Source organism: Sinocyclocheilus grahami, unplaced genomic scaffold, assembly GCF_001515645.1.
Source record: "Sinocyclocheilus grahami isolate Dianchi unplaced genomic scaffold, SAMN03320097.WGS_v1.1 scaffold150.1, whole genome shotgun sequence".
NCBI classification, from domain to species: domain Eukaryota; kingdom Metazoa; phylum Chordata; class Actinopteri; order Cypriniformes; family Cyprinidae; genus Sinocyclocheilus; species Sinocyclocheilus grahami.
Window position 1 is genome coordinate 2091190 of NW_015505329.1, and position 24820 is coordinate 2116009.

General features: G+C 36.7%; 4 protein-coding genes across 9 annotated transcripts in view; 2 read left to right on the forward strand and 2 right to left on the reverse strand.

Annotated features, from left to right (window-relative positions):
• Nucleotides 1-7170, reverse strand: part of LOC107592144 (OTU domain-containing protein 7B-like) — a 43024-nt gene extending 35854 nt beyond the window's left edge. For all 6 annotated transcript variants that reach the window (XM_016281542.1, XM_016281541.1, XM_016281540.1 and 3 more), the window contains exon 1: nt 6979-7170. The gene's annotated coding sequence lies outside the window, so the exon portion shown is untranslated. The remainder of the gene's footprint in view (nt 1-6978) is intronic.
• Nucleotides 7171-8075: 905 nt separating this feature from the next.
• LOC107592145 (RNA-binding protein 8A) lies at nt 8076-11132 on the reverse strand. The gene is made up of 6 exons (XM_016281543.1): nt 11019-11132; nt 10506-10565; nt 10347-10424; nt 9869-10005; nt 8607-8743; nt 8076-8448 (listed from the first exon to the last, which is right to left on the reverse strand). Exons 1-6 carry the CDS (start codon nt 11083-11085, stop codon nt 8403-8405), a joined length of 525 nt encoding a protein of 174 aa, XP_016137029.1. The 5' UTR covers nt 11086-11132; the 3' UTR covers nt 8076-8402.
• Nucleotides 11133-13845: 2713 nt separating this feature from the next.
• On the forward strand, nt 13846-14577 carry LOC107592190 (type-4 ice-structuring protein LS-12-like). Its single transcript, XM_016281593.1, has 3 exons — nt 13846-13891; nt 14124-14250; nt 14358-14577. Exons 1-3 carry the CDS (start codon nt 13846-13848, stop codon nt 14575-14577), a joined length of 393 nt encoding a protein of 130 aa, XP_016137079.1.
• Nucleotides 14578-16817: 2240 nt separating this feature from the next.
• Nucleotides 16818-17712, forward strand: LOC107592191 (type-4 ice-structuring protein LS-12-like). Its single transcript, XM_016281594.1, has 3 exons — nt 16818-16863; nt 17134-17260; nt 17493-17712. Exons 1-3 carry the CDS (start codon nt 16818-16820, stop codon nt 17710-17712), a joined length of 393 nt encoding a protein of 130 aa, XP_016137080.1.
• The last annotated feature ends 7108 nt before the right edge of the window (nt 17713-24820 follow it).

Genomic DNA, 24820 nt, shown 5'->3' on the forward strand with positions numbered 1-24820 from the left:
GCAAGTGCAGCAAGCGGAATTCATTGAGGGATTTGACAGTGTGATTCATATTTTAAGTATTTCAAATATAGGCTATTATAAATGCTACACGCACACACAGAGTTTTTATTTTCTTACCATCTTTTGGGGGTTTCTTGCTTTTAGACTAGTCGACTAGTCGGATACAAAACTTTAGTTTAAACGACAGTCAAATTAGTCGTCGCTACTACTAATAGGCTATTACTACTACTAAAATTATTAAAACCTTATTTTTAAGTAGGGATGCACCTATATGAAAATTTTGGCCGATACCGATAACCGATTATTCTTTATTTTTGAAAGCCGAAATCTTCAATGTTTTAACTGTAATATGAAATCCCTTTTATTTTCCAAAAAATAAAATGTTTAATTTTCATTCATTAAAAGATAAATTAAATGAATGTTTTATGCCTTAAAAATGTAAATACACAAAGAATTTTTGAGGGAAAAAAAATCATAAGGCTATTGTAAGAATAAATAAAAATTGTTTTTATGCTTTCAAATAATTAGACATGTTAAAACACACATTTTGGTAACAATTAGGGATGCACGATATATCGGCCACCATATCGGTATCGGCCAAAATTTTCATATCGGTGCATCCCTAGTAACAATAAAACATAAGGTTGGAAAAAATATATAATTTTGGGCCCTAAACATGTAATTTTTGTTAAACTTTTAATAAATTGATTATCATAATAAAATACAGTCAATCAAACATATGGAAAAAAAAATGTAGTAAAAAAATATGTAGTCAAATCTGTGCCGTTAAGTGTTATCACAGTACTGCCGTGATGTCTAAAACATTTTGTTTTACGTGGATATTGGAATGCGAGTGAAGCACATAAATAATAATTTGCGGAAACATTTGATTTTGTGTGGAATGAGAGACCCAACGTTGGTTTCAGTTTCGTTTTAACCTAAATGAATTCGTTTTGGCTTGTCATTTATATTGCTATAGCTTCTTATATTTTTAAATCTTTAATTATTTTCTAAATACTGTTAATTGAAAGGATTTGTTGTGGAGTGAGGGGAACTAACACTTGCTATGTTTACAGTGTTTATTATAATGTTTGTAAACATTTCGCGTCGGCATTAGTTCTATTTCTGAATGAAATAATAAAATGCGACTTATATGCGACTTGATCCCCCCCCCAAAAAAACTATTTTTTTATACGCGTAGCATATTTTAAGCATGCAGCAAACCGTTTTAAATATTTTGATAAATGACTGAAAAAATAAATTAAATGACTTTTTAAACCGTTTAACTGATTGTATTAATCGGTCAAAATTCTTACCGTCAGTTAACCAGTTAAACGGTTAAAATGAACATCCCTGATGTAAACATAACAAACATCTTTGGAGCGCTCTGTGGGACTAGAGTTTCCAACGCGCGTTCAAGCTCTTATCAGCAAAGGACCAAGTTTAGAAAAGCCTGTTCTTGACTACTAAAAATAGGCATATATAATCATAGTCCAAAAAAAACAGCACAAAGTAAAGTTGGCAAAACAGACAGCAGTGAGAGGGGAAAAAGGAGGGCAAGAAATCTGACAAACCGCCACGCTATGAATACCATGGAACACAATGAACTTTACTGATATGACTGAAAAGTATTTTTTACTATGAGACCAGCTCGCAGTCAAGAAATACAGTAAATAATTAAGATAAGAGAATGATGTCATCGTCAACTTGTTTTTATCTCTGGAGTGTCACTGAGTTCAGGACAGGCAGTGGAAACATAGTGTGTATACTGTATCATGCTAGTAACTGGATGCTGAGCTAGTACATCTACATAGGGCAGTGCCTTTTTTTTAAAAATTCAAGCGTTTGTATGGAAAATAGTAGAGTTTGCTAATGTCTGCTTATATCTTACAATACAAATACTAAGAGATAAGCCTATCAGCCAGCCCACACAACATCTGCCCCAACAGATTCTTTCAGCTACCAATAAGAGCGCAGTACTCCATTTAACACTGCACTGCATTCAATCCCATTCTACCACAGGTTTTCACCAAAAATCACTGAAGGAAATGCAGAAAAAAATCCATCTGAGCCCACCATCTCAGTAGCCCCATGGCAATTCTGCTTCAAGGCTAAGACTACTGCTGTGCTGCAAAAATAAGAGATAAAAATAAAAGATAGCAACAGTTATGTTTTCATTGACCCTGGCAAACAATTCGCCAAAGTTTTTACAGTGCAGGAGAGTTTGCCAACCCAAACTAAACAATGTTTGGACGACGAGTCATACTGTACTGTGTACATGATTTGGGTTTCCCCTATTCCATTCACATCTGACTGTGTAACATTTATGTATTTGATATTCACAAACACACATTAGAAAACTAGCCGTTTGAGCAGGCATAGTCTGAAGTGCACAATCATGTCAGAAGGCTTCTGTCATTTGAAAAATGTGCAATGCTCACTGTGCCATGGGAAACAAAGGATGCTATTGTTGCATGAATGATGAATTTGAGTTGTTGCATTTACTCTGATACCGTTCTGCAATCCATATTAATGTGGCAGGATGTGGTCTGAGTTTTGATTTACACATCTTTCTTAAAAGCATATGTATTTTATCTAGTGTTGCTACTTTCTTTCATAAAACAAAAGTCTACCATGACCATAAGTAAACTCAAACAAACTTATCTGTACAAAAAGCTTAAGCAAGATAATCTTAACTGCTTTGTTACTCAAATAAAACACTTCAAACAAAACAATTCACCAGGGTTCAATTTTCAACAGAGTAAATAGCAAAAGTAATATTCCTTCCATAGCAAACAAATGTATAATCAGGTAGGACTCCTGGACCATATAACAAATTATAGGCATCTAACGTGTGTGCAACAGCAGCTCAATACGAATTATCTACAACCTAAGGCAGCTATTGCTCATGTGAATCACATGCTGCAAACCTGACAGCCAGGCATCTTTGTGTCAATCCCTGTGATGTCATCCAAGGCGAAAGACTCCTCTAGAGATTCTCTGGGATAGGATTACGGCTGCTCTGGATCAAGACTGAGGTCCAAGGCATGAGGAATGAGCCATGAGATCAGCACACTTTCACACCAGGCACTGGGTCCAGTGACAGTCACAGCGCTGGTGGCTTGGGTAAACTGACGGTTACATGGCTGATATTGTTTATTTGACTCACTGACAACTGTTTAAGACTAGCAGTTCTGCTTTTGTTGCACAGTATAATCTGTGGCGCTCTGAAGAATAGCGGTTTCATAAAGAATGCTGTGAAGCTGACGCATAGGTCTGGGGAAGCAAGGTATGCTGCTAGCGGGACTCTCCAGAGTAATGAATCAAACCGTGGGCACTGGCTGTCGTCACATGGTCTTTTGGAGAAACCAAGAGAACAGATAGTTCCTAGAAGCTCTGTGCTGTGCTGTAGAAAAAAACAACCTGCATTTTAAAGCTACAGCTTAACATCAAGCAATTACACAAGTTCAAGACAACGCTCTTTGACTACACATAATGTGAGCAGTCCGTCACTTTTATCCAGGGTCATTTCACCTGGAGCAACCTGCTCAACCAAGCGCTTTGCTCAAGGGCACAATGGTGATGGCGCATGTTGGCTTAATATCAAGTGATAGCCTATATTTTCTCTATATTTAAAAAAGCTAGAAGTCTAAAGCTGAGGGTCTCATATCAATTTAATATGGTGCCTGTGTTTATCAGGGCAGATGACTGTTGTGGGAGCATTTTGGCTCAGTGGATAACACTGCAAGTGATATGGAGTCTCTGCCCCACCTGCTCTCATTCACCAGCTGTTCACAGGCCCACTGGTGAGGGAACACCACTTAAATTTTCATAATTAACCAGCAGCACCTGCAGGTTCTTACCAGACACCTAGTTCACAATTAGCTCTCACAAAAAAAAAATGTAATAATAAGGATTTACACAAACACAGACTGATGCAAAGCACAGAACATAAGCATCGGTTATCAGGTGTCTGAAGTAGCACACTTGGGCGTACATCAATAATGTAGGGTGGCCATTTGCCTTTTTTTCCTGGACATGCCTTTGTCAGGCTTTCTAAAATGTCCAGGTTTTGTCTTTGTTTTCCTATTGACATGCTCTCTACAGTCCTCATACATTATATGAATGCCCATTTGCATTGTTTTGGCTGTTCTCTATAGATCCCACCTTCTCACACGCCACGATTGGTTGATTATGTACAATACCTGCACACTATTTGTCAAAACACTTTTCAGTCATTATCTCCAAAATGTATGAAAACAACAGGAAAACAAAACCAAAACCTGGACATTATAGGCAATTTAGAAATCACAGCCAGGACATGTCCAGTAAAAAGGGGACATTTACTCACCCTGCAGGTACCACTATTACTATTACATGGTGACAGTAACACATTCTTATAACAAACAAGCACACTGCTGTAAACTGGCCCAACCCAAATAATGATTATTGAACTATACTGGTCACTTAAACACGCTTATCAGCAGAACTTTAAAGCATGTTTTCGTCATTAACACTCTCTCTGAAGTGTTTTAAAGGGGTCTGATTATGCTTTTTCACTTTTTAAATGTAAAGTTAGTCTGTAATGTTGCTGTTTGAGCATAAAAAAAGATCTGCAAAGTTACAAAGTCCACTTCAAAAGGAGATATTTTATTTAACAGAAATCACTTAAGTTCCCAAAAACCATTAATAACGTCACATAGTAGACTAACAAATGATGGAGCATAGACCTCCAAGAAGCGCAGTCAACTCTTGTTCTTCAGTTTCAGGTGTGCTGGAAATAGAGTATGAATCAGAGGAAAAAGCTCTAAGATCATGTAACTTTCAACCCGTTTACTGCAAATCATCATACATAAAACACACTTTTCTCTGTACTACACAAGGTCTTTGTGGTAATGCGTAAAAATGAAAAGAATAGTGGAACATCTCTAAAGCAGTCCATTTAGTCTGTAACAGTTTGATGTAAACCCAAGGGCAACAACATGATCATGACATTAGTCTGAACACTTCTGAATTAAAATAAAAGCCTCTGAACTTCACCATAACTAACAGACAACTGCAGGTTAGCAGAGCTACAGAACAGTTTAAGTGTTAAAACACCCTGCTTTAAGCACAAAGCAAGATGTCTAAGACAATGTAAAGTAACCACTTAGTGGACTGTCCTGGGGTGTGACATGTGAATCTCCATAAAACTACGTCAAACAGCATAGTCAAATTGCTCAATAATTATTGTGCATGCAGCTTTCATGACTTTATATTAATCTAGAAACTGCATGGACTATTTCTACTTTTAAAAATTAATTTGTCACAGAACATGTTGAAAAAAAAAAAAAAGTTAATGTTGATGTTCATTTGTCAAGTATCCAAGTATAAAACAAATATGAAATCATAATGAGGCTGATGTGTGTGTCTGTGTTTAAACTACAAAGGCTTAGCTACTACTATTTTCAAGGTCCACACGAGAGAAAAACAAGCCCAAACTGTCTAAAACCCCAAGACTTTGTTTGCATGTCCTACTTTCATGTTTAGGGGTGGCTGCCTTCACTAAACAACAAGCTGACAAAAGAGCTTGTAAATACAGAGCTGAATAATTCAGGGCTGAGTGTAACCGTACCCACACATTGTAGGGATTCAAACCATGGCAGCAAGTGCCCACAGCTTTCATTTTAAGCAGGGTTCGGTAATGAGCGCCCCACACTAAGATCTCTGTCAAATTCCACCAGAAGAAGAACAGAAGCAAAAAAGAATGACAGTTGTGGGAAAAAGTAGCTTATTAACTTCCTTACAGTTTCATGTACACATTTGGGTTACTGAAAAACACTGCAGTTCAACTGAGATGGGTGCAATCACACAACAAAACATTTTAGCTGTCATTGGCCGGTCGCTGTAATATACGGTTAGAGATGCAATCAGTATGACTTTGTTTGCATTTAACAAACTCTTATTAATTATTTTATTGATTTTGGCAACTGATGTCCCACTGTTTATTCTCAAACAGTGTTAGACCGCTATTTTTGACTGCTATTTTGAGATTTTATTAATTGCTCTTTAATTAGCAAAAATGACTGAGTGCACCTTTAACCTAACAAACTGCACTTTTCAGCCAAAAAAAAATATATATATATATATCTTCTGATTAAATACACTTGTTATTTGCAAGATTATGCTCTTTAGCTGAAATTGTCATATGAAGATAACAACTGAGGATGCAGATCAGGTTATCATATAATACATTGAATATAAGATACACTATGGGACACGTATTGTACACAATACAATAAGCTACAGTATATAAAGCAAATGGCAAACAAATATGATGCACAGGTCAGCATATGCCGTATGTAACACACATACTTGACAACCAAATGCCTGTGAAGCACTAAGGGTCAGTGGGCTGAAAGGAGTCGCCACAACTATAGGCTGCCAGATGATGTTCAATAATCTAGAACACATGTTCACCTCTTACGAATCTAAACCTTTTCAACTACACAATTTGTCTTTCCTCCAGACTGTCATTGCTTTACCAGTCAGTTAGCTGCTCGGCTAGCGGACAGTGAGGGTCTCTCAAAGTTGCTGAGCCCCAAATATTGTGTTAGCCCACAAACTGAGGATGCGTTATATACAATTAAGAGCATTTAATAAGACTTGTAATTAACTTTTATAGTTTGTGGCGGTTAGTTAATATAGTTTCAGCAGTTAAAGAAGGGTCAATCATTTGCTCACCGTCCCCCCAGAGTGTGTCCAGCCTAAAACATGACCTAACGGCCAACTTTCCCTTATTAACGCTCTACTTTCACACAGTTTTTCGACAGAAAACATCTAACCTGGTACCAAACTGTGGATATGGCGCAAATAACGGACACTTTCATTTATCACCGACACTCAGAGGCTGTTGAAAATCGACCCGGTTCAGTTACAAAACGCTCGTGAGGGCTTTTCGGGCTCGTGCAGCTAAAGCTAACGCATTTGCGCGCTTACCTCGAGCGGCCTCGCAGAATTTCTCTCTCATTTCCTCACACTCTGGGCTTTTCTTTCGCAGAAAATCAATTCCTCCTGGGTAATATGGTATTCAGCTTTGTGTAGATGCCAAAAACACGTCTTGCTTCTTGTCCTAAAAAGACTTCACGACTAAGTACATTCGTGCTCCCACAACAACAACAATGTCAACCAAGGCGCTACAAATCCGCCCATCTAAGGAAACTCAACTGGCCGTTTGGGCCAATCAGAGAGAGAGTTAAGTTTGACAGGCACAGACGAGAGCCAATGGCGATAGGAGTTTCCTGTTAAGCTCCGCCTGTGGGCAGAAAAGGGCAAATGTGAAGAGAGAGTGGGAGCTCAGTATTCCACGCTGGTTGGTTAACCACATTGTACATGTTGGGCATCGGTTCGAGGAGCCTATGAAAGAAAATCGGATCTGAGTGACAGTGACAAAGCAATGAGCAACTATTTTATTTGAGGGGGAGCGGCTTAGTCACGATGTACTTTGCTGATGCTGGAAAACTGTCATAAGCATCTTCTCTGGTCAATTCTACATGTTCTGTCAGCGTGACCTCAGAAGTGATTTTTTCCTTTGCGACAGGTTAACGCCTATCATTTCAGTGGAAAACTGGTCTAAAACATTTCATAATGGAGATATGACATTCCTCTGTGGTGTAAATTCCAGTTCTGATGAAATAAGACAATATTCATTACTAGGTAACAGTATCTCTTTGTAAAAGTCACTAAATATGCAAATATCTAAACATCAAAATAGTCACAATATTTAATTTAAAATTCTGGTAAGAAAAAAAAATGCAAATAAACAAAAACATAACTAATTATGTCGAGTAATTATCAAACTATATGTGGTCAACATGAGTTAATACATTAAAGTCATTGCCAAAATTTGCAGGACAGGAGGGTTAAAAAAAATCTCAGAGCAGTACTTTATACATAACAATTGACATCTGTCTAATAATGGTTACTTTATTTATTTGGTATTTATACTATTTTAGTAGAATGGGCTCAAATGCAAAGCATGAAACCAACAAAGATTTCACTCCAAATTAATTTATTGGAAATATACAGATCACTACTCATAACAGGTTTCAATGAGAGAATTACACGTCTACATACATTTTTAAGTGTACTGCCACTTTGTACAAAAAAGGAAAAAAATCAAACCATGGTGGAAATACCGACAGCTTCAACACGTGTATGCTTCTGCAACGTCTGGCATTCTTCAACAAAAGACCTACAGACAATTGCTCAATAGCTAACAATTATGACAATAAAAAATATATATTCCCCCTTCAAAAACATTAAAATCCTTATGTAATGAGATACACGCACACTCTAATCTGACTCGACAAACAATGCCACCCTGGCTGGGAAACAGACACTGGAGTCAAAAACGGGGAAAATCAGCGTCGCCGTCTGTCTGGGCTCCTGCTGCGTCTTCTTCCACCCCTAGAGGAAAGCACAGCGGTCCATTAGTCATATTGTATCATGGCCTGTATCATTAAATTCAATAGAAGACAAATATCCACTACAAATGAAGTTTGTGTGAGCAAGTGACACGGTCCAAGTAAATAAATCCAGTTTAACAGAATCAGAAACTGACTCACCTCCTCTTGCTCTTAGGGGGTCCTCTTACAAAGCACCAGTCAACGCTGATTGGTTGCCCCATAAGTTCCTGGCCATTCAGCCCTTCCATTGCTGCCTGGGCTTCTTTGTAGGTCTCGTACTCCACCAGTGCATAGCCCTATGAAAAACAAGTCTCATTATTTGCCAAGATAATGTTTCAAACAACACATGCACCCTCAAAGAAATGTTTTTCCATTGGTTCCAGAACTGTCTTTTACATTCTTTGTCTTAAAACAGGCCAAAATAAAACATTTTATGCATTAACGTGTGTCAGCTTGCCCCGAGAAAGTTTCATGATTTATCAAAATGGGTTTCTCAATGGCAGACGGTGATATACATAAATTTGTATAAAAACAGTTAAACGAAGCATGACTGAATGGACAAGGACACAGGGGTTGAGTTATTCTTAGTTTAATTATTTTTAGTTTAACACGCCATATTAGATACACTGACCAAAGAACTCCATCTGACATGTGCAAATAGAAAAGCAATTAAAATAGCACAAACTAAATTTGATTTCTCTCCCTCCCCACTGCTTGAGTTGATTGAAAGTGCTTGAATAGACGAATTATCAAAGATGTGCAGCCCTAGTCATATACAAAGCTGCTGCAACCATACATTAAACAAAATGAAATCTCTCATCATGGAAAATAACATTCTAAACATTGCCTAAAACAATTATTAGAATGTTTAAGCACAAGAAAGCATCAATATCATCATATGAAACCCTGTCCAAACACACGGTCATTTTGAGTCAAAAAGTCAGATTGGGTTCCATTTAAAACACTGCCATCTGGTGGACAAAATCAAGCACTTTCAGGTGTATCCCTGTTGTATGAGATTCAACAATTACTTTAATTGGGAGAAAGATTATCAAGTCTGTCAGAGCCAATACACACATACAGAGAAAAAAACCCTTCCTGAGCCAAATAACCCATGCCAAAACTGAAATGTCAACACAAAACCCTGTTATTTGTAGGATCAGTTATTTCAACACCACAGAAAATAAAAAGCAGCCATTATAATAATATATTCAAAGTGATTATATGAACAGATAAATGTTTGTATGTATACATATATAAACAAAAAAAATTAATTCATTTTAGAAAGGCGCATATATATATATATATATATATATATATTTTTTTTTTTTGTCTACAGACTTAAGCTGTCATTCAAAAAACTACAAACCAAAACGTTTTCATTTACAGACATTTTACTGAACCAGAATCTGCAAACTAACCTTAAGGTAACCAGTTCTTCTGTCCAAATTTAGATGCAAGTTCTTAATCTCTCCAAATTCTGCAAACTTGTCGTGGACATCCTCTTCTGTCGCCTCCTCATGTACACCAGTCACAAACAGAATCCACCCTTCAACAGCTGAATGACACCAAAACATGTTAAAGGGGTCATATGATGCAATTTCAATTTTTCTTTTCTCTTTGGAGTGTTACAAGCTCTTGGTGCATAAAGAAGATCTGTAAAGTTGCAAAGACTAAAGTCTCAAATCCAAAGAGATATTCTTTATAAAAGTTCAGTCAGCCACGCCTACCTAAAATGGCTCGTTCTAACACGCCCCCACATGTCTACCTCACAATGTGGGAAGATTTGCATAACGCCGCCCAAATGTTCACGTCGCAGCCACTTGATTTCTATCATGAGGTCACAGAGGTCGAGTGAGAGGAGTCAGATGTTTATGTAGTTCTGCAAGTTACACTTACATCTCTGTGGTCCAGGCTCATCTCCATCCTGTTCTACTGTGTCATAGTCCTCTCTGGCTCTAGATCTCGCTCCCTCCTCTGTCAAATAAAGCCAGAGACATCATTAGCACATGATTTATTAAAACATGAAAACACAAGATTGGAGATGAGGTGACTTACCTGATCCAAACCCACGACCCTTCCTCTTCTTGGCTTTTTCTTTTAACTTATGAATGCTCTCTGTAAAGTCAACAAAGGAAAATAAGCACTCATACGATGCATTCGAAAGCACTGAATGGACGTTTTTAAAGGCAACTTTATGAGAACATAAAAATAAACTAAAATAGAAGACTGCAATGAAGCACTAACACACAAGCGGAATGAACTTATGCATCAGAGCCTGTATGCTCAACGACCATACAATACTTTTACTGGCCATGATAAAAATACAAAAGACTATTGGAAAACGGGTAAAAACTAAAACCAAAGCACGGCAACAAAATAAAGCAGAATCACAACAACAGCGCAACTCGTTTGAATTAGCTAACTATTAGCACGTGCGCTAATCGGACTAGGCCCGCCAGACATAAACACGAGTATTTCAAACATTTAACAGTAATAAACAGGTGAAATTAGATCATATCAAATAAATAAATTGTCTGTGCACCGTCTGAATGTAAATAACCACTGTACCGTCGCCATCCTCGTCCATAGGAAAGTCTTCTCCTCCCGCTTCATGAAGATCCAGTACGTCCGCCATGATGCCTGATTGTGAGTGAGTGAGCGAGAGAGCGTGAGGCAGCGCGCATGCGCAGAACACTCAATGCGACGCTGCGTCTTGTTCGGCTTCTGTGCGTCACATGCTGCTCGAGCACTTCGCCATCTGCTGTTTTGGAGATCGAAGCATATGAGGATTTTTACATTTTTTTAATTTAACCATTCAGTTTACACTATGGTACAATACAATTAGAACACAATAATTAAAAATAATAGCAATAGAGAAAGAAAGAAAACATGAACAACCAAATACCATAGCTCAAAATAGAAACATAACAAATAATAAAGGAAAAGTAATTAAATATTAAATACAGCAGCTTTATAGGCCATGCAAATTGTACGTTCTGAGTGCTTTCTTGTTAAGCGAAATATTTTTTTATTATCTCTTTTTAAAACAGGTTTACAATTCAAAAATGTACATTTGTGAACATAGAATCTACATAAGAAGAGAATTAGGTTTATTACAAAACAGGCATTGGGATACGCTTAAAAAAATCCAAAAATAGCAAATTTGGGATTCATTCAAAAATCTTGTAAGACAGTATTCAAGATAAACAAACTAACATCTTTCCAGAGCTGAGAAGTATAACTGCATGACCAAAACAAATGAAGAAGAGTTTCTGTGTCATTCTGACAAAAGGAGCATTTTGTGTCCAAAATCAGATCCACATTTTTTCTTCAGACAATTTTTGACAGGGTACATGTTATGGAGTAATGTAAAATATATGTCTTTACTTTATTTGCAAGGAAAAACTTTTGCTGCATGGACCATATATTTTCCTAATTTAAATGATCAAAAAGACTGTTCCAACGTGAAACTGCAGGAGGTGGTAGAGACAATGTTCTCAAGGAATAGAACTCTTATTTTAAAGTTTCTACCTTTTTACAGTGAAACATATTTCACCAATAGGTGTGCTGACAGGTTCGGGAATGGGAACTGTTCCTAATGAAAGAGTATTATTTTTCAAAAGCATGAAATAGCATCCATAATTGTGGCAAACTCTTTAGGAATTACTGGTATATTGTATTTTGAAAGAAATAAAAAGCAGGTCCTCCTCATTAAAGAGCTGGCTAATGTCACTGAGTGTAAAGTTCAGAGCTAACGTTGGACTCTAAGAATCCCTTTATTAGGCAAAGGTAGACAAGATAACCAAGGATACCTGACTGTAGATCTTTTCCCCACTCTGCAGTCTTAGATAAACCTATCAGTGTGTGATAGAATAACGGCTGAGCTGGTCAGTGTGGACGTGTAAGTCAAAGCATATGACAATGTCTGCTTATTGTTTGCCATTTCTTCATTCAAATAGGCCTACTATGTCAATCTTTTGGAGGCCAAGGAACCCGTAATATGATCATCCGGTGTGAGGGAACCCCATCCCAATTTTTGTTTTACACATTTTGTAAATATGTGTGAAATATATTTGGGAAAAAATTAGTTTCTATTATGTTACATTATTATTATTATTATTATTTTCATATTCACTAGGCTACAATGTTGTACTGTTAGATGTATCATTTATTTATTTAAATAAAGTGAAGTGAAAGTGACATGACATGTGGCCAAGTATGGTGACCCATACTCGGAATTAGTGCTCTGCATTTATCCCATCCTAAGTGCACACACACACCGTGAACACACACCCGGAGCAGTGGGCAGCCATTTATGCTGCGGCGCCCGGGGAGCAGTTGGGGGTTCAGTGCCTTGCTCAAGGGCACCTCAGTCGTGGTATTGAAGGTGGGAGAGAGCACTGTACATTCACTCCCCCCACCTACAATCCCTGCCGGTACAAGACTCGAACCCGCAACCTTTGGGTTGGCTCTCTAACCGTTAGGCCACAACTTCCCTTCTTAAAATGCATGTATTAAAATTATTTAGTTAATCAAATGTATTTATTTAGCTCAATTTTATTTTTATCATTTTTTTTTTTTTTTTTTCACACTTTTTTTTCACTAGCTTCACTGATTTTTCCATGGACCCCCCTGCACGGCTCCTGACAGTCCCCGGACCCCAGTTTGAAAACCGTTGATGTAAGATACTATGCATCACAGATTTATTAGGATTAGGTTTCCATATACTAGTAAAAGTAAAACATCTAGTAAAATAAAATACATTTCAAACTATTCATTATAAGTAACACTTGTTAAGACTAAGATAATAGACTAATAGAATATAATAATAGAATAAGAGACTAAGAATATGATAAGGTTGCATAGGTTTATAAACAGTATATTCTAGATTTACCTTTCCGGTGTTTGAAAGAGTTTATGCACGATAAAGACAAAGTCATGGAAATGGGCTTCATTAATGCATTATGATACTTTTAATATTGAATACTTAACATTCCCTCAATATATCCTCATGTAAAACTGATCTCATGAGGTGATTTGAAACATCACAAAATGCATCACTTGAGCACAAAGAGTAAAAAGAGATTACTGCTGAACTTTGATTCAATCACTTCAGCGTCAGGTAAAGCCTAAAGGTTCAGTGTGTATGGATGACTTCATCAGCACAGGTCACCCTTTGAACTTGTCCCAGGACTATATAAACCCAAGGCTCTTTGGAGAACACACCATCAGGTCTAAGAACCCCTGGAAGCAAGGTAAGATTACAGCTACATTATATGCATGGTCATGTCAAACTCTGCTGTTGATTCTTAACGGAAATGTATGAGGATATGACCACAAACTGAAACTAATTATTGTCTCTTTCTGTTCAGGCAGCCCTCGCTCATCCTTCAGAATGAAATTCTTCCCGATCGCTGTCCTTGTTGTTGCTCTGGCCATTGGTGAGACTTTAAACCATGTTAACTTGTGATGCTCTCAAGATATGATGTATTTTGTGTATGTAATATGGTAACTCAGTTAGTTTAGGGGTTAAATGACATAAACTGGAACAATGTGTGCAGTGGGTATTTTATGAGTACTTAACATAACAGAGTCATTCACCTGATTTAGCTTGAGTGGCTGAGAGTAAAGATGCAAGACTGTATTGATCAAACATCTCTGTTCGTATTCCAGGCTCTGAGTCAGCATCTCTGGTCAAGAGAGACGCTTCTGCTGAGCTGGAGAAGATCGCCAAGTACTTCCAGGATCTCGTGGACAATCTGAAGAATGTCGAGGGCCCTGAGCTGGTCAACAAGGCCAAGTAAGTCCATCATCGTCATGCATTGTGGTGGAAACTTCATCTCAAATGTGAAATGATCAACACAATGATCCATTTTAATTGATTTTATTAATTGGTTTGGGTTGCAGCGCTTACTTCGAGCAGAGCAGAGCGCAGTTCCAGCCCATGGTTGAGAAGCTCCACAAGCAGCTGAAGCCCCTCTCCAGCAACATTGAAGACCACATCAAGCCTCTGGCCGCCTCCGTCCAGGCTCAGGTTGCCCCTCTGGCTGGCATAGTCCAGACTCATGTTGAAGATGTCCTCAAGTTTGTGGCTGACCAGACCAAAGCCATCCTGCCTCCCCAGTAAACCACAAGACCCCCCTCCATTTTGACACAGTCTCTTCGTATGTATGCTGGTTTTTTTGAAATAATAAAAAGGATTAAAAAGTGACCACTTTTGTGCTGGCTGGTTATTCAAATGTCTGAAATTTTAACACTTTTTAAAAGATATTTAAACATATTTTTGGAAAACCACCTAATTTCCTACAATTATTGTGAGAACTAATGTAAAACAAAATAGGGATTTTTTTAGTAAGGCTGTCATTTTTAAGTACAATAGCTACAGTGGGTGATAATTTGAAGGTAGCATGTTTAATACTTTATGAACTTTTAACTCTTTCATTAACAAATAAGTTAACTCATCATAAAGATACAATATATTACTAGGTCAGCTGCATAAACTGCTTGGACTAGTCTTAAAATGTTAATCATCGGTTGTCTTCTTTCTTCAGGACTGGTCATAACTTGTTCAAGTCAGTTACAAAAAGGTAGATTGGTCTAATTCGAATCTGAAATGTAACTGATTATCACTTGCCTAAGTGCTAATTGGTCAAACTAGTTCTTAAAGGGGTCCTATTATGCTCTTTAACAAAGTCTTGATTTTGTTTTGGGGGTGTACTAGAACATGTTCTTCTCCCCAGCCTGGCACAAACGGCTCGATTAGTTCTGGGTTTGATGAAGGCCTGCCTTCCGAAAAATGAAATGTTTTGTGATTGGTTAGCTGGGCCAGTGCGTTGTGATTGGCGAACAGCTTAGGTGGCTATGTTTATGCAACTGGCCCCAGTTATTTTTTAAGTAGCTACTATAGTAAGCGAATGAAAACAATCACATGGATTATCTTAATTCTTGGCTAATATTTTCTGCATTATACACGATTGCGATTATCATGATTATCGCGTGCCCAGTTGTTGACACGAGCAAGCGGACAACAATCTAGCACATGCGCAGAGACTTACATATACTGTATGTTCGCCCACAAGTTTGGAAGTACGTTAACTGATTATATTCCTTCGTTTGTTGCATCGAACAAATTCACTAATAAAACAGCACAACTTGTGAAAAGGGCTATTTTATCATGGGCACCGTTTGTGCTACAGACATAAAAGATAAGCTATACCTCAAATCATGTGATCATACAATAAGTAGCCATCCTGAACACCATAGCAATCGCATAGCAACACCCTAAAACCATCTACTGCAGGGTGTTCCTGACTCTAAATTGGGTTCAAGAACGGGTTTTTACAATTCACATTTTAGAGCATTGTCAAACTATATTGTAAAATCATTGCATTTAAACATATCAAATTGCAATGGCTTATAAAAACAGAAAAAAATTGTTCTAACTACAATAGGCTACAGTTAACTTAAATGCAAACAATTTTAATAGAAAACATGTAGTTAGGATTTTTTTTTGTCATTTTAAGTTACCTTCTCTAATCTTATGTTCATATATTCCAATACCAAATGACAAAGAATAAAAGCAATGAACCAAAGTAATTAAAACAAAACAAAGCATTTCATACACCATGCTGCCAGTGTCACTCAGTCTGCCCTCATCCTAATTTTACTGCATTAAAATATTTTATGCATGCAAGATCAGACTCAAAGACAGCTATGAGACATTTTCATACAATAAAAAAAAGAAAAAACCCAGAGGTACAATAACGTTTAAGTAAAAGCTGTGATGAAGTTAATGAATAAAACGAAATATCAACATATTCGCATCATCACACGGTCACTGAAATCACCACACAAGCAGTTTAGGGCATACATTTATTTAAACCAAATTCCAAAACAGTATTTTTACATTTTGAACAGCCAAAACACACTGATTACCTAATTGCGGTGTACATAAATAAGATTTCTGCACACATGGAAGACAGTGAAGCCTTCTGGAATGTCGTCATTAAAACTGATGAAGTCATCAGGTGACTGAAACAGCACAAAATGAACTTTGATTCAATCACTTCAGTGTCAGGTAAAGCCTGAAGGTTTAGTGTGTATGGATGATTTCATCAGCACAGGCCACCCTTTGAACGGGTGCAATTCCAGCATCCCGGGACTATAAAACCCATGGATTCCTAGAGAACTCACCATCATAACATCAGGCCTAAGAACCCCTGGATACAAGGTAAGATTACAGCTACATTATATGTATGGTCATGTTGAACTCTTCATTCCTAATGGAAATTTATGACGATATGACCAGAAACTTCAAATTAATTATTGTCTCTTTCTGTTCAGGCAACTCTCGCCCAACCTACAACAATGAAATTCTCTCTCATCACCATCCTTGTTGTTGCTCTGGCCATTGGTGAGATTTTAAATCGTCATAACTTGTGATGCTCTCAAATACATGATGTATTTTGTGAATGAAATATGGTAACACAGTTAGTTTAGGGGTTAAAGAGACTACTAGAACAATGTGTGTTGTGGATATGTTATCTTCACTTGCTAAAGTGCTTAACATAACAAAGTGCCCTGTAGAAACGTAGTCTTTCACCTGATTTAGCTTGAGTGGCTGAGAGTAATGCCATTTAAGATGTAAGACTGTATTGATCAAACATCTCTGCTCATGTTCCAGGCTCTGAGTCAGCATCTCTGGTCAAAAGAGACGCTCCTGCTGAGCTGGAGAAGATCGCTAAGTATTTCCAGGACCTCGTGGACAATCTGAAGAACGTCGAGGGCCCTGAGCTGGTCAACAAGGCCAAGTAAGTCCATGAGCTTCATCTTCATCATCAGTGAATCTGCAACTTAAACAATGTCAGTGAGGAACACAATTGATACTGGTCTTCATTGAATTACATCATATTGTCTGCATTTCAAAGAACAAATTCTGATCAGCAAAAAGAATTGATTGGTAGGAACATAAGTCCTTTATGGATCACATAACTAATTGTTCAGGGAGAAGAGCAGTGCTGATTAACTTGGCTTGTGTTGCAGCGCTTACTTCGAGCAGAGCAGAGCGCAGTTCCAGCCCATGGTTGAGAAGCTCCACGAGCAGCTGAAGCCCCTCTCCAGCAACATTGAAGACAACATCAAGCCTCTGGCCGCCTCTGTCCAGGCTCAGGTCGCCCCTCTGGCTGGCATAGTCCAGACTCATGTTGAAGATGTCCTCAAGTTTGTGGCTGACAAGAGCAAAGCCATCCTGCCTCCCCAGTAAAACCCACAGGAATCCTCCTTAATTCACTTCAATTTTGTTCTCTTTTAAAATAATAATAAAAGTGATTTAAAGGTCAGTCTCCAATCTTCTCCTTTTATGTGATTTTCCTTTGTACATCTCATATGTATTAAATCCTATTTTGTTTTTCTTGTGCTACTAATAGGGCTTCCCAAAAATGAGGGGGGGAAAAAAACACTAAACATTTTCTTGACATTTTTGAGTTGACCAATCTAAAATTATTTAAATCAATTATCTAAAAAAATCCAAACTCCCTAGACCCTATAGTTGAACTCGTATAGCAAAATATGAAAGCCTTCTGGAGAAAGACTATCTTTAATTATCCTGATATTTTAAATGATTTAAAAGGTGTTGACAAAAAGTGAAACAGAGGAGAAACCTAATAAAAAATATATATAAGAGTAGTAATGTATCTTTAAAAGATATGTATGGATTAAGATTTTTGAATCGATATTGAACTGAAATTGTACATTAGTGTTAGGAACATTCTATTGATAATCTCTAATAAAATAATTGTGTGCCATATTTCAAGAATCAGTGATGTATTAATATGACATTTTTTAAAAAACACAAAGCAAAAAGATTTAAGATTTAATGATATAGATATATATATATATCCTGTATATATACTGTATATATGTGTGTTTATACAAATCCTAAATGATTTATTTTATTGGTTGAGGAAACATAAATGGTCATATGTCTGAAACGTTACATTTTATGAACAATTTTTTAATAGAACTCATGCAAAAACCATTTCCATCATCTTGACATTTTAATTAATCTGAGTGAATCTCACATTCACATCCAATGCCAAAAATGACAAAGAATGAGAACAATGAAATGAGGTTATAAAAACATTTCAGAGAAGCCCAGGTTTGCTTATTTCTCTAAACATCTTTCTTCTTAATTCCACTACAGAACAATATTTTATGCCAAGAAACAGAGACAGCTGCATCATATACAAATCCTAAATGATTTATTTTATTGGTTGAGCAAACATAAATGGTCATATTATGTCTGAAACGTTACATTTTATGAACTATTTTTTAATAGAACTCATGCAAAAACCATTTCCATCATCTTGACATTTTAATTAATCTGAGTGAATCTCACATTCACATCCAATGCCAAAAAGGACAAAGAATGAGAACAATGAAATGAGGTTATAAAAACATTTCAGAGAAGCCCAGGTTTGCTTATTTCTCTAAACATCTTTCTTCTTAATTCCACTACAGAACAATATTTTATGCCAAGAAACAGAGACAGCTGCATCACAATAAGGAAATAAAATTACAGAAACACTTAAAGGTGTCAGTTCATCTATCCCAACTAAAACCTAACACACATCTACACCAACCCACATACATCTGAATAACCACACAAGCAAAATTTGGGTACATTTATTTCCAAATGAATATCCTCAGTTCATGTCAGTCATTTAGTTCTGCAGCAGAGGGCAGTGTAAATAAATAAACTCTGCTTATTTTCTGTGTGCATTGAAGGCATTCATCTCAGAGCCCTGAGGTAGACTATGATTTGTTGTCTTCTTAGATAATAAAAACAACAAAATCACTAGTCTTCCACATGGCAATAGACTTGACTAAAACATCTCCGACAAACCACAGAAGTTGTTTTATCTAAAAAAAAGTCAAAAATGAACAATCAAATATTAATCAACTAAAAAAGGCATGCATTACCACATTGCAGACATCAGAGCTTACAAGAGAAATGCACATACAAACTCTCCAGTCGTGATTTTATTTGCCACTTCTTTCTGTCAATGCAACACTTGGCCTGTAGACTGCAGTCACTGTCCCATATGAGCACAAATCACCACTTTATATACATCTGTCAGAGTTTGAACTCCTTATGAAGCAATAATTTGGTCATTTATCAGCTCACATCACCAGTACCGTGTAATATCTGGTGTGAAGGTCACACGGGTGTGAGGGGACACACTGTTAGTCCGCATGACCTTCTCCTTGTACAGCGAGATAAATAAACTACAGCGAGCTTTTCATAAACCTCAACCTTCATAAAGCACATTTTTGCACCTCTCTTTGAAATTCAATGCCATCTATTAAGATTTTTGGGGGTGTATATCTGCAAAATGTTGTTTATTCCAAAGAAAATTTCATCATTTGACAAAAATTAATAAAGGAAATTTCTTTTTTATTAAACATTACCAGTAAAACATAGTTTTGAATGTCTAAAAAGGTACTCAAATATTGTATTTTCCTACCTCCAAATTGATAAAAACTTACCAGAATGATGTACAAGGACATTCACTTCCATTCCTGATGTGGTGGATTTAAAATAAGTCACCGATTGTCCTTTTTCTGTCTCTTTAATCTACTTTTACTTGGTCCATATGTTCTGAAATATGCATTCAAAGTTCTTAATAGCTGGTGACCTATAAGGATGGATCAAAAATGGATGAATTAAAATGAAGCAAATGATACAAGGCAGCAGAATTAATATTAAATAAAGCGTACATGGAGGTATGTCCTGTCCGTCACCATTCTCACAATAACTTCAAAATCAAATACAACACTTGGTACTCACTGTGACCAGCCACTGTGTGTCTCTCAAAGGAATCGGTTTATAGTCGAAAGGGCTTGCCTTTGACGAAAAAGAAAGAAAAACAAGAAAAGAAAAAGAGGAAAAATAAGGCTCCCGCTGATGATTGGAGTCTCTGCGGCACTTGAAAATAAAACAGAGGCCAGATGAATGAAGTACTGCTACAAACTCCAAGGTGCTTTAGCTAAAAAAAAAAAGGGGAACAAAACTACAGGTTTGTTTTGGAAAGACTGCAGGACCAACGGTCCAGAGCCTGTGCTTCCTGAGGAGTCTTATCTCTTCAAAAAACGGGCGTTCCTGAAGGGCCCCAGGCGCGAGGAAAGCTCTGCGTCTCTGGACAGTGGTGGATACTAATGGGTAGGTTTTGCAGACATGGGTTATGTTTTTTACTCAAAGCTGACAGACAGACAACCCCCCCTGCACACAGGTGCTATTCAAGGATATTGTGTAAAAATGACGTCAATCAAATTTTACTTGAAAATCTTTTCAGCGTAAAAGTCCCGCCCTCTCTTTCCACTGTATATAAGTTCATCTGTTCTATGGACTAGTGTCTCCTTTAAAGAGCTCCACATCTATGCATTTGATAATTCATATGGCCAACTGTTTTTAATAATTATGTCTTTTAGTGCATATATGTTTTGAACATGCCTGAACAATCAAGTACATTTAAGCAAGTAGAATCTATAGAGTAAAATGTATAGAGTAATGCAAGCATGCAGATGAATCTGAAGACAGACAGTGCAGCACATGCAGAGCTTGGCCTCAGCAACAATGAAGCGCTGGCCTTGGTGATAGTTGCTAGGCGATGGAGGAAATACAATGGCCTCCTTAGAAACCAAAGGCGTTTTTGGGCTAAAAGGAGCCGTGCAAAGCAAATTAAACTCGATGTACTGAACTAAACAGTGATGGAGCTCATCTCTTTAGTGTGATTTTAGTAAAACTCTTTGGTGGTTTTAATGCCATATAAACAAATTAACCATATAAATAAATAAAAAATTAACCTACTGCATATGTATAAACCAGGTTTTATTTACACCACTGTGACATTTTAAATGTTAAATTTTTCCTGATTAGCAAGATTATTATTATAAGATGACATTTTTGTGTAATTACTTGATTTAATGTTAATATACCGACATACTTGAACTATTAACCCATATGGCAAAACAACTAATAACCTAAAAAAAAAATTGCTAAATTTAACCTCATTGAAATATATTTGTGAAATTGAAAATATGTTTATTTTTAACCTTCACATACCATAATATATTTTCAAATGTATTTTAGGGGCAAAAGTATACATTTCCAATTTTAAAGTCTATCTACCTATCTATCTATCTCTCTCTCTCTCTCTCTCTCTCTCTCTCTCTCTCTCTCTCTCTCTCTCTCTCTCTCTCTCTCTCTATATATATCTCTATAATTTTTAAACATTTGAGCAAATTTTGCAAAATTATTGCAAATATTTTGGCCATTCTTTTTAAAATATATATTTTCAAATGTATTTGAAAACATATTTCTTGCCATATGGACAATGGCCAATAAACAAAACAAATAGAACAAACGTAACTGTTAAAATAAAATATAATCAAATGTAATCTGTCATGTAGGGACTTCTGGGAATTTTCTCCGTAAATTACAGGGTGACTCATAAAGTAATTCATTGTATATATATATATATATATATATAGTGCATTTGAATATATGTAGCAAAATTTAATACAGGGTAGAATCAGATCTCCAATACCATTTCTTCTTGATTTTTTCCCTCTTTTTTTGAATCAAAGTTATTCAACTTAACTTATGTGGTAAAGACATGCAATTTTCTAAGGCAAACGCTTAGCAATTAGAAGACCATTCTTTCATTAAGTTGAGGTCAGCCCATTAATGGCGGGACAAAAAAAGAAATGCATAAGGCAAGTTTGATGCACCCCAGTGAGTTTTAGACAGGTCTTCAATGGGACCTGCAGCAAAATGTAAATTACACTAAATTGCACTAATACACATCCAGTGGTCCTGAGAGGCACAGTGGGTCTTTTATGCCCATGTCTGATGGGTTCAGCTACAAAGTGGAGGTGAATTAGAGAACAGACTTGAAAACAGAGAGTCGGCGGTTGAGCAAGAGGCAGGGTAGTGAAGGAGTGTTCTTTTGTACTGATAGAGGAGGCAGGTGCACTTTGAGCGATGCTGAGAAAGACAACTGCTGGCTTGCTAAGATAAGGCAGTTCCAAGATTAAAAAGCACAATTAAATTAATTGTATTTTTCTGGAGCTGCTCCCCCCTCTCTATGTCCTTCTTAATTAGGAAATTAAAATGAGACTGAAATATTAAAGGTAGCCACATATATATGTGTGTGTGTGTGTGTGTTTTCTCATATACATATACATATGTATTGTTTTAACAAATTAAACATTTGTTTCACAACTTATTTTTTTGTGGCCACGTTTTTTACATTTATTTTAGTTTAGTAGTGACCACCTTGTACTCATTCATCCTCTCGTTTTAATTTACATTTACATGTAGTCATTTTGCAGACGCTTTTATCCAAAGCGACTTACAATTGGGGGATACATAAAGCGATTCTTCTTAAAGAGGCAAACAGACACAGGAAGTGCTTGTAATACCAAGTTTTAGGCATTGCTCAAATAAGTACAAGCTAGAAAGGGAAGGAATAAATAAAGAGATTTATTATTTTTTTTTAGTTAGATTGTGGGTATGATTTAACTAAAAGAAGGGAACAAATTAATAATTTGTGTTTCTTAATTCATGGCCACAAGATCTTTTTGTGTTTGCGCCTTAATTTCTTTGAATTTCAATTATTTTTAATTCTGCATTCTTACATTCAAATTCAAATAGCAATTGTGCATCCTATTTGTTACCTCGATTCAAATTCATGAAAAATTCCGGAGCTAAAATGCAAAAGGCCTTCTTAATTTAATTCTGAATTCTGCACAACCCAGGTAATCACACACTACTTATCAAGGCATGTTTTAGTTCAGGGAATTCACTTTGAGGCCTAATATGCAATGATAGCAACATTACATGAATAATTCAATAACAGACATGAAAACATCGAAAGCATTCAGCTTTGTGGAGGCTTTTTGTGCAAGCGAGCGACAAAATGTTCTGTTGTTTTTTCAAGCCTGGGAGAAACAGAGCAAGTTTTAATCATGTTGTGTCTGATTAGGACACATATAAGTGCAACATATAATGGGCACATGTGAAATCCTTAAACTTATTTTTGTATAAATCTGCTCTCATATGAAAGTAAGGCTACACACGGTGGTTTGGCAAGACACATTTGATGGGCGCACAATGCTTCTCCATTAATGTACCTGCTGTTCCAATGCTGCAATTTCATTTTCATTTTCCCCAGCAGCCAGTTGAGGAAATGGTGAAGCTCCACTCAAGGCCCCCCACCCGCCCCCATCAGCCCCACAGACGGCCCAAACCATGCAGAAGTGTTCCACTGTTAGGGCTCTTAATGTAAATTCCATTTCAGTGGCTATTATCCCTACTTATTTTCCAGAGCTTTCTGTTAGTACTGCATGCATCTGGCCCTGTGGCACTCTCACTGGCAGACACGGCTCTCATCCAGCAGCACCACCCCGGGGAGCCCTGCAAACTGCTTATTCAACAACTGCTCGCCATAAAGATGCGTAATGATATTTTAGAGGCAAAAAGGCCTGTGTGGTTTTTAATTCATATTTAATGGTCGTCAGGCTAAATAGGTCCAATGCCCTAAATGAGGACTGTCTCTCTCTCTCTCTCTCTCTCTCTCTCTCTCTCTCTCTCTCTCTCTCTCACACACACACACACACACACACACACACACACTTAGGGCTGATGCTGTGAAAACTTCATACTTTTTGAACACAGCTGCTCTTGCTTTTTATGTCAGGTCATAACAACCTATATAAAACATAATAATATATAATATATAACATATAACACATTACCAGTGTTTATGTATGAGATACTATTAGTTTTTTTGAATAAAGTTTTATTTTTGTATTTTCCATTTTCATTTTGAATTTAGTTAACATTTTAGTAATTGTGATGTTTGTTGTTGTTGTAATTACGTGTGTGTTTTAATGTTTATGTTTAATGTTTATAAAGTTATACAGTTATTCCGTTTTATTTCAGGTTTAGTTTTAGTTATTTGAATACATCAAGTAAAACTAAATTAAAGTTAAAGATTGCTTTGGCATGCAGCTACCTGAAAAAAAACCCCCGCAATAAATCACACTTTAAAATATTTTCAAATAGAAAACGGGTATTTTAAATTATATTAACATTACATTTCACAATATTACTGTTTTTTCTGTATTTTAATTCAATAAATGCAGCTTTTGTAGTCATATAAGACTTCTTTCAACAAAAAAAGGAGAAAATTCTTAGTGACTCCAAATTTTGAACAAAGTGTACAAAACAAACAAACAAACAAAAAAACTAGAAAATAATATAAAATCAGTCCTACCAATAAATAGTGTGATTGTACAAGAAGCAC

Bases quoted from the DNA above. Each gene is read 5' to 3' on its own strand.
- LOC107592145 (XM_016281543.1), bottom strand. From the start codon at position 11,085: ATGGCGGACGTACTGGATCTTCATGAAGCGGGAGGAGAAGACTTTCCT. The intron at 10,566-11,018 runs GTACAGTGGTTA...TTGACTTTACAG, and splicing joins TATGGACGAGGATGGCGACG to AGAGCATTCATAAGTTAAAA. The intron at 10,006-10,346 runs GTAAGTGTAACT...GGTGTCATTCAG, and splicing joins TGAGCCTGGACCACAGAGAT to CTGTTGAAGGGTGGATTCTG.
- LOC107592190 (XM_016281593.1), top strand. From the start codon at position 13,846: ATGAAATTCTTCCCGATCGCTGTCCTTGTTGTTGCTCTGGCCATTG. The intron at 13,892-14,123 runs GTGAGACTTTAA...TTCGTATTCCAG, and splicing joins TGTTGTTGCTCTGGCCATTG to GCTCTGAGTCAGCATCTCTG. The intron at 14,251-14,357 runs GTAAGTCCATCA...TTTGGGTTGCAG, and splicing joins GAGCTGGTCAACAAGGCCAA to CGCTTACTTCGAGCAGAGCA.
- LOC107592191 (XM_016281594.1), top strand. From the start codon at position 16,818: ATGAAATTCTCTCTCATCACCATCCTTGTTGTTGCTCTGGCCATTG. The intron at 16,864-17,133 runs GTGAGATTTTAA...CTCATGTTCCAG, and splicing joins TGTTGTTGCTCTGGCCATTG to GCTCTGAGTCAGCATCTCTG. The intron at 17,261-17,492 runs GTAAGTCCATGA...CTTGTGTTGCAG, and splicing joins GAGCTGGTCAACAAGGCCAA to CGCTTACTTCGAGCAGAGCA.